At 43.6% G+C, this 10002-nt stretch overlaps 1 protein-coding gene across 1 annotated transcript in view; it reads left to right on the forward strand.

Annotated features, from left to right (window-relative positions):
• The window catches only part of Arg2 (arginase 2), a 28777-nt gene that overhangs the window by 402 nt on the left and 18373 nt on the right, over positions 1 to 10002 (forward strand). The window contains exons 2-3 of the mRNA XM_010645339.3: positions 68 to 196; positions 900 to 972. Of these exons, the coding sequence (XP_010643641.1) occupies positions 68 to 196; positions 900 to 972 (202 nt within the window). The remainder of the gene's footprint in view (positions 1 to 67; positions 197 to 899; positions 973 to 10002) is intronic.

A 10002-nucleotide genomic window follows, 5' to 3' on the forward strand; every position in this document is an offset into this window, starting at 1 on the left:
CTAAGCGCGGCCGAGCGCGCCGGGCTCAGTCGAAGCCGCGAGCCACTCCGAGCCTCTCCTTTAGCAGAGCCCCTCGCTGCCGGTCATGTCCTTGAGGAGCAGCCTCTCGCGTGTCCTCCGCTCGCAAGTGCCTTCTGTCCTGAAGAAATCCGTCCACTCCGTGGCCGTGATAGGAGCCCCTTTCTCTCAGGGACAGGTGACAGCCGGGATCCGGCACCGTGGGGCTGGATTCCCCGCCCCAGAACCCAGGGGAAGCGGCTGTGGGCCGCAGGCGGCCGGGAGGCACGGAGAGGAGGAAATGAGGCTTTCCCGAGAGGGAGGGAGGAAAGAATGGAGGGCATCCCGCATGGGGCGAGGGCAGTGGGCCCCGAGAGCCAGTGCTGCGGCCTCCGAAGAGCGAGGTCGATGCTACTGTTTGGTGTGATGGAGACCAGAGGAGGAGCGGGACCCGGCCAGAAGGAGGGGCACGAAGAGGAGGTTAAAGCAGACCGGGATCGGGGATCTGCTCTTCCAGAAAGAGCGTTAACAGGGGGTGCCATTGTCCCTGGCTGCGGCAGCAATAGGAGACGGGAGGGACTTTGTTCTCACTTTAGTGAAAGAAACCTGCAGTCGTGGGGGGTTCTGGCTCCAGCCAGCCACACGCATGCCTGGCCACCAGCTCCTAACCTAGCTCAACTCCTCGAAGGCCCAGCTCACAGCCGCGGGGTCCTGGGCTGGGAAGTTTGATTTGCATCTAGTGATTGTGTTTGTTTCCCCTATTTCCATGCAAGGGTTTGAAGACAGATGGCAGCTTGGCAGAGGAATCTGTTAGTAACCAAGAGTAGAGCTGCGAATTTCTGTATTTTTGTTAGACTATTCCCCCCCCCATTATCTTCTCTCACATGTGTGTTGATTTACAGAGAAAAAAAGGAGCGGAGTATGGCCCAGCTGCTATAAGAGAAGCTGGCTTGATGAAAAGGCTCTCCAGATTGGGTAAGTAGCTGGATGTTAGGTGTCTTTACAGGACCTGTAACGCAGTGTAGAGTCTTATCTTTTACATCCTGGCCCTACAGTGTCAGCTGTGTACTTGGGAACAGTCTATCACATCTACCAGTCTCTGGATTCCATCTGCAGACTAAGATCAGGGAGTCTTCAGGGCAAGTCCTACTGCAATGGAGTGTGTGAAAGGCAAGGAGGTGGTGCAAGGCCGGGGCTGGAGTAAGCTGCTAGCGGATGCAAAGTAGTGCTAAGAAGGCTAGCCCGGCTTTAACTGCATAGTCAGCCTTTCTCCCTTAAAATTCTAGCTTTCCTCAGTCTAGTGGTGCTTAGGAGCCATCTGTCTCGCCAGTTTCCCCTGTTCAAATCATTCATTTACTCTCTAGGGTTAACGGTTTTGTGTTACCGTAAGCAGGGTTTAGTTCTCTGTTTTTCAAACTACCTGATTATGACAGTCACCTGGGTTGTTAAGCGTAGTGTTCCTGGACTTCTCCAAAGAAAAGTTTGGTGCCTTGGTTCTAAGGTAAGACCTACCTATGCACTTTTTTTTTTCTTTTGGTTTTTTGAGACAGAGTCTCAATATGTAGTTGAGACTGACCTGGAACTCACTATGTAGCCCAGGCTGGTCTCAAACTCACGAGTGATCCTCCTGCCTCAGCCTCCTGAGTGCTGGGATTACAGGTGTGCTCCACCATGCCCCGGCTTCATATGCACATTTTAACAAGCATTCCAGATAACCAGTCTTAGAAGTTGCAGTCCTGTAATTAAGATATTACTTTGTTTTTAGGATCAGAGAAGAAATCTCACCAAAAGATAATGCCAGTACTGTCTATAGTAATGAAAACCTCTTCTTTTAGTACCGGGGCACAAAATTTCAATCCCTTATATAGAAGGAAGGTTTTTCCCTACATCTAACCATGTTTCTAGCTACTGCTCAAGGTCATTTCTTCCATTCTTGTTAGAACCATTTTACATATCTTTTCTGATACTGCACATGCAAAATGTACGGCAGTAGGGAGATCTGGAAATAGGAACATTGAATCAGAGTGAATTACTCTTATTCTGAAATTTCTGCTAATCGTCAGGCTGTTCCAAGGGTCAGTTGTCTCCTTTCCAAAATACCAAGAATAACGAATTCACTGAAATCACCTGACACCAAGGCCTCCTTCATATGTCTTCACCTATATGGATATGGTGACTTGGATTGAATACTCAAACTTTTCTCCGTTCAATAATTTCAGTTCTTCCTTCAGTACGGTCTCTTTCCTAGTCAGTTTGATAACTCCAACTTCACCACTAAAGGTGAAAGACGAACTGCTAAGATCTGGTCTTCATTATTTGGTGCTGGAAATCAAACCTCCAGCTGGCAAGGCAAGCGCTCTGCCGCTGAGCTATACCCCAACCCCTGGCTTTTTTTAGTGTGTCAGGAGGTACCTGATGGGAGGTTTTAATTCCTGCTCATTAGTGCATATCTCATCTCTTAAACTACCTTATACATAGTCTGTCTTTTTAAAGGAATCACTTTACACTGAAGACAACAATCTCTGGTAACCACTATTTTTAAATACTGGATAAATCTCCACAGCCCATCTGACGAACTGCACCAGTTGTGCCTTAAGAGATTCCTGACAAACAACAGTCTGAGCCTCTTTAAGAGGAGATCTTTATATTAAAAGTGCAGCCTGGGCTTCTGGGGGAGGGGAGGGCAGGGGAGGGGAGGGGCCTGCTTTCAACAGCTTCTCTTCATTTATAGAACTCCTTTCCTGTTGTGGCTCTTGGTAATTTTCCAGTTAAACCCAGGGGAAGCCTGTCTCTTTTAAATGTGATTCCCTCTACTTTTCCTCTTTATACTCCAACCTACAATGATGGTAAAGCTTCAGTTTATTGGTCTTGCGTTGTTTTCAAAATTTTTAGTTATTATATCCTTATCCTGTAGCTGATTGGTAGCCCGCCCTCACCAGCTGTCTGAAATAGAATCTCATTGCATATTAATAATGTGACACTCAGCAGGTTTCTAGCATGTGGTTTTGGCTGATCTCCTGGAATATGTTGGCGAAAACTACCAAGAGAAGTTTGAATTGCTTTATTCCTAAAGAGTACCAAAATACCTAAGTGCTTTGAGCACTTTCAAATTGGTGTGAGTTAAATTTGCTGGGTGAGAAGGCTTTGGATGTAACTTTCAAGAATCTCTTTGTTCTTTGCCTTTTGCTCTGAGGTCACAGGCTGCCCCTGTTACCTTGGCATCCGTTAAACTACCTGTTTTCTTGGATGAGTGTCTCTGACTTAGTGTCTGGACTTGTTTTTCCATTTCCCTGGGCTTAAGTAAGGACACTTCAGTTGGTTCCTGCAGGTAATGTAGTACATAAAAGGGGGCCTGAGAAAAATGAAGAGGCATTGCCCCAGCTTGGCTCAGAAGCAGTCGACTACTCCTGATTCTAATTAGCACTGATAGTGTTTGTCCTTTTCTCATTAGAAGTAGATGTAAGCCAGGATTAACACTTTGAGGCCTCTATTATTGTATTTATGGTTGGTTGTTGTTATTTTTTCCTTCTGGTGCTGGAGATTGGACCCATGCTAGATAAGCACTTTTAGCACTGAGCTACACCCTCACTTCTTTTAAGAATTTTATTTTGACATACAGTCTTAAGTTGCCAGGCTGGCCTCAAACTTAATGAAATGATCCTTCTGCCTCAGGCTCCTGCATAGCTGGGATTACAGGTATGCACCCCAACCCTGGGTACTTTTGGTAGCTTGACTCAGCTGTAGTAATAAAGAGGCTTAGGTAACCAAGACAACTGCCTAAACTGACTTGCCTCTGTGACCAGGCCATAGTTTCTGGAGTTCAAGAAACCATCTTGGAATTATTGTGGTTCCTCTCAACAGGGCTGTTGAATACTTGGGAGGCTAAGGCAGGAGAATTGCAAGTGCATCCTGCCTGGGCCACTTAGAAAGGCTGTCTCAAAATAAAAAAGAGTTAGGTATGTAGCTCAGTGTGAAAGCCCTGGGATTGGATCATAGTACTGCCCTCCCACCAATCAACTGAGCTAGTGACATTTATTCCTCCTGATCTACTTGGCATGTGCAGATAGGAGTCTCTGGTTGAAACCATATGAGACCTAAGAATCTGGTTTGCCTCCAAAGGAACTGTTGATGGATGGTGTGAGATAGTTGTTTAAACAGCAGGATCTTAAGCTGAGAGCTGTTGATTTGGAACTGATTGATATGTGAGTTCAGGCATCTGTATTTGCTTTCGGGTGGTTGGAAGAGAATATTAGGACCTGTAAATGGAGTGGGGTGATGGTGATGCTTTAGCTTGGCTTCCCTCCCAGCGTTCCATGGAACCTACCTTGAGCAGGCTTTCTGATTTGTCAGCCTTTGCTGTATTTTTCTGACAGCTGCCTGCTTTATTATTCCTGGAATCATCTCCTCTGATGCCCCGCACTCCACTCTCCCCTGGAGGCCGGTCTCCACCAAACTGACCTTCCTGGATCCCTTGTGTGGGGATCCTTTTCTTCCAGCCCTCAGACAAACATTCCTGCATGCATGGGTCTTCCTGGGTGTTTTCTCCTTGCCCGGAGGACCATCCTCCACTCCTGTACTCTTACAACTCTGCCCTTCCAGAAAGCCTTGCTGTTTCTCACCACTGTTCTCTAAAAAACATCTGCTCACTCAGATGTCTCAAATCCATCATATTCAAAATGAAGTTTATTTTCTCTTCTCCCTCAGACCTGCTTTTGCTGTTGTTTTTTTATTGTCCACTTCTCATTGTCACCCACTATCTACTAACTCAAGACAATCCAAAGACATCAGTTTTCTTTTTCTGTTTTGTCCCTCACACCTATTGACCAGTAAGTCTTGAAGACCGAACTTTCTTTTATTTTTTGGTACTGGGCATTGAACTCAGGTCCTTGTGCTTGCGAGGCAGGCACTGGAACCACTGAGCTAAATCCCCGGCCCTGCTTTTTGCTTTTTTAAAAATGAGGTTATTTTTAAATTTTGAGACAGGGTCTTACAGATAGATTTAAACTTTTTTTTTTTTTTTTTTTTTTTTTTTTTTTTTTTTTTGCGTTTTGAATCACGTCTTAAATTTTTTTTTTTTTTTTTTGGTACCAGGGATTGAACTCAGGCCTTTGCGCTTGTGAGGCAGGCAGTGGCACCACTGAGCTAAATCCCTGGCCCTGGACTTCAACTTTTGATCTCCCTGCCCCACAAGTGCTAGGATTGTGGGCATGTGCCACCACACCCAGCTTGCTTTTTTTCCCCCTTAGTACTCAGCACAATCTTCTTGTAAGTTAATATACTCGTTAGGTTATTTCCTTTGACCTGTCATCTCAGTTCCTTTGCATTTCAGCAGCTCCCTGTTCTCTCGGTGCTGTGAGTTTTGAACCATTATAATCCTTATAGTGATTTCTAAAAATAGCTTATCTGGAAGAAGAGTATTTTCAGGGGTGGGGCAGTAAGTGCAAAGATAAGGCAGAAAGGTACCCAGAATATTCAGGAACAAAACACCATTCCTGAGGCAGCATTGCCATACGTGAAGGGGTAGATCTAATCTCTTATCTCTGATTTTTTTAAAAAGAGACGTCTGCAATTTTATGGAACATCTGAGTTATTTCGAAACACTATATAGTAGTAACATCAGTGAAACTGGTGGCATAAAAGGAAATGAGCGCATTGGCAACAATTACCAGATCAAGCTTTTCAAAACTTTAGAAATTGATACTGAGGGGCCTGTGGAGTGACTGCTAATGGGTACAGGTTTCTTGTAGAGTTAGTGTTGATGGTTGTACAACTTTGTGAATGTATTAAAAACCAATGAATTGTAAATTCTAAGAGGGCAGATTTTATGATAAATGTATTTCATTAATAAAAGTGTATAGACATTTGTGATCAGTAAGAAATTTGAGACTTCTGAGTTGCTGATACCATTTTGTAATTTGGATATTACAGTATTTTAGCTTATAACAATTTGTTGTACATGTTTTCTTATATGGTGAAAACTGACTTTACAAAGCGTGTCTGTTGACAGATCCAGATTTTAGGCTAATTTTCAGTCTCTACTTTGAGGTACTGAAAAAAGATGAAACTAGCTTCTCTTAGATGCTATCTGAACAGCATTCTTATATATTTGGGACAAAAATTGGTTGATAGGTTGGCTCAATAGCAAATATCAAATATCAATCTTTTTTAAAATGTTAATATTTGTAGCATATAATGCTTATGTTCATTACATGTACATAACACATCTGAATTCTAGTTTTATTCCCTTCCTATCCTGTCCCCCATCCTTCCTTCACTTCTTTCTTTTTTTTTTTCTTTTTGGTACCAGGGATCGAACTCAGGTCCTTGTGCTTGCGAGGCAGGCGGTGGAACCACTGAGCTAAATCCTTGGTCCCATCCCTTCATTTCTTGATCCCCTTCCCTTTAGCAAAAAATCTTGTTTTCTATTTTCTATTTAACGATTTATATTTTGGGTTTCTCAGTCTTGTTTTTGAAAGGACTGTAGCGGGTATATGACTGTCTTAGTTACTTTCCTTATTGCTGAGATGAAACACCTGACACCCACAATTTAAAGGGGGAAAGGTTTACTTCAGATCAGTTTGTAGAGGTTTCAGTCCATAGTCAGCGGGCATGGACTAGTCAGTCCAAGGCAGGGTGGCATGGCAGAAGGGCATCACAGAGGAGAAACAGTCCATGGCAAGGTAGGCAGGAGTCAGCAAACAACAAGCCTCCCTTTTCCTTTTGGGTGGAGCCACCCACACCCAGGGTTGGCCTTCTCATTATCCATATCCAGAACTACGATAAACCAATCAGTGGACTAATCCATCAGCACACAACCTGAATCCCAGATTACACTCTCATGATCCAGCCACCCCCCACAAAGCCCCACCGATGAGCACATGTGGCTTTGAGGAGACATCTAGATAGATAACAAGCTTTAACATAATCCTATGTGGAAATGTCACTGGGTGTTTTTTTTTTGTTTGTTTGTTTTCTAGAGTGTAATGTCACTGTTAATGATCCATTTCTTTTTTGGGGGGTGAAGACAGTCTCATTTTGTCTGCAAGCTGGCCTTGAACTCACTATGTAGCCCAGGCTGGTCTCAAACTCATAGTGATCCTCCTGCCTCAACCTCCCAAGTACTGAGATTTCAGGCATGTGCCACCATGCCTTGCAATGACCTATTTCTTTGGATTCAATTTTGGGCTTTCTAGGCTTCCTTAGTATTGCAGATTTCTTTTAGAAGGTGAATACATTATCAGTAATTTGCTGATGCTGTAGTAAAAGCTTCTATCACTAATGGTTTACCTGAATATGGGTGAGTCTATAATAGACACTATTGGAATTTGTCAGATTTTGATTTTTCCCATTTATAAAGGCAGCAAAGAGTCTTTATACACTTTTTTCAACATTATTAGATATTTAACATTTACTGTATTCTAAATGTTGTCAGACATTTGTTACTATCCCATTTCATAGATTTGTAAAAAGCAAATTATGACCACCGCAAACCTGTTAAGATGGCTCCATCAAAAACAAAACATAAAATAGAAGTTGTGAGAAACTGGAACCTTGCTCTGATCTGTAAAAAGCTGAGAAAGAATAAAGTAAAATATAGTTTGTTTTCTTTATTTTCTGTGAACTGGTAATTGGATCTAGATCCTTGGTCAGATACAGGTTTTTTTGTTTGGTTTTTGTTTTTGTTTTAGCAATTCTGATTTATCAGTGATGTTGTACACCTCCATTCAAAATGATTTTAGTTATTAACTATTGCCTGAGACTGACCCAGTAACTTTTGTTTCCACATATTTTACCACTTCAACGCAGCACATCTAAAGCAACTTCTCTGCCCTCTTTTCCACTTCCTACCCTCATGTCTTTGCCTATTCTATTCTATTTTTCTTTTCTTTTCTTTTCTTTTCTTTTTTTTTGAGAGGGTCTATGTAGCTGAGACTGACCTGGAACTCACTATGTAGCCCAGTCTAGTCTCAAACTCACAGCGATCCTCCTGCCTCAGCCTCCCAAGTGCTAGGATTACAGGCGTGCACCACCACGCCCAGCTTTTTATTATATTTTTCTGAAATGGAGTCTTATCGTGTTGCTCAGGCCAACTTTGAACTCAGTGGACTCAAAGGATCCTGCTGTCTCAGCTTCCTGGATTGCTGGGACTGCTGGTGTGCCAGTCTCATCTGAGTGGGTAGCAGAGCCAGAACTCTGAATTCTGCTGCTACAGTGTTGTCTGTTCTGTCCCACTGCTTTATCTCCCCATGCTCTGGGCCAGCCCATCCTCCACAGTTATTGGAACACCAGATCTACAATGTAGATTCAGTGTCACTTCCTAATCTGAAATCCCTAGCTTGCTACTGCATTTACCCTCTGAACCCTGCCCCTCCTCCTGGCTCATCTCTCCAGTTCTCCGCATGCACCTGGGCTTCGTGAAGTTGAGAATTGTTCTGATGCACTGAAAGTATCGCGCCAGTACTTTCTTCTCCCTTTTTAGTCCTCGCCAACACCTTCAAGACTCAGATACTGCCTTTTGAGATGTTCTCCTGGCTCGGAGGTTCTCCACTTGTCTCTGCCCACCTCCATCCTGTGCAAAGCTGTGTCACAGCAGTTCTGCTTGGCCTGAAATGCCACTCTACCTCCCTGTCTTCTCATCAGACTGTGACTGCTTGAAGGCTGCAACTTCCTGAGTGGCTGGGATTAGAGTTGTGTGATAACCACACCTGGGTGGAAAAAAAAAAAATTTTTTTTTTTTTTTTGAGACCGAGTCTCACTATGTAATCAGGCTGGCCTCGAACTCAAGGCAATCCTCCTGCCTCAGCCTCCTGGGTGCTAGGATTACAGTGTGTACACCCATGTCCAGTGGTTCAGGATGTGAGTAGATAATGATGGTTTTCTTTGAGTAAGGCTTCTGGTTATACAGGTGCTGCTTTAACCTTTAATATCCAAAATGGCAGTTTAGAGGCAGCACCAAAAGAACTGCAATGGCTGGCTTAAATAACCTTTAATTAACTTACTCTTTTAATGACTAAATTTCTGAGACTGTGGATGTATAAACTAGGTGTGATAATGATACAGGGCATATGATACATGGTTCTCCAAATAATATAAGGGAAGTATTGTAACTCCCAACGATGTTCTACACATGGAGTTGTTAGGTGTTCAACGCGTGGAGTTTGTATTCTCTAAAATCAAAGAATGAATTCTAGGAACAACAGAGGCTAAAACTAGGAAGACTTTATTGAGAGAAAGACAACTTTTGTCTAAGAGGCAGAAGGGGGACCAGAAAGTGGGTTGCCCATGGACCCCACTTCTCAAGGGAGTTTCATAGAGCAAAGCCATAAAGTGAGACAAACTATAGCCAACTAATAAGATTACAAGAATAGTCACTTAGATAATGCTGATCCGGTGGGGGGGGGAAATCACAAGGTGGGTGCAGGTGGGACAAATCTGTGATCAACCAGTAGGATTACATGTACGGTTGCTTAGGTAACATTGATTAAATGGGATCAAATGGGGGAAGGAATAGGTCGGGGACCTGTCCTGGAAGGGATGGGTCAAGGTGTCTTGGTCTTGCACCTGTGTGACTGCTAGCTGTTTAGAGAACCAGTCACTGCTGTACATCCCCTGGGAAGTATGTGGGTGCAGTCAGTTCTGTCCTGGAGCCTGGCCTTCAGTGAATGTGTCTCTAGCCGCAGTTGCCTCCTGCACTGGCTGCTTTGAGGGCCCAGCACTGCCTGACTGCCTGGAATATTTCTAAATTAGCTGTCTACAGTAACCACTTGAATTTGAAGAGGTGAGGAGGTCTTCTGGCTTCCTTCCCCACTGTGGAAGAGGACAAGCTCTGAATAGCTAAAGAAATAGGAAAAGTCCTTCCTGTGTCATAGCAGGGTGTGAGGCATTGTGGTTAGGGCTTTCAGATAATTGGTATCCCAAGAATTAATTTCCTTCCCTCTATAGTTTTTCATAGGGAATGTAGAGAGCTGGACTTTTTTTTTTTTTTTTTTTTTTTTTTTTTTTTTT

Source organism: Fukomys damarensis, unplaced genomic scaffold (assembly GCF_012274545.1).
Source record: "Fukomys damarensis isolate Sample0158 unplaced genomic scaffold, DMR_v1.0_HiC HiC_scaffold_21, whole genome shotgun sequence".
Taxonomy (NCBI): domain Eukaryota; kingdom Metazoa; phylum Chordata; class Mammalia; order Rodentia; family Bathyergidae; genus Fukomys; species Fukomys damarensis.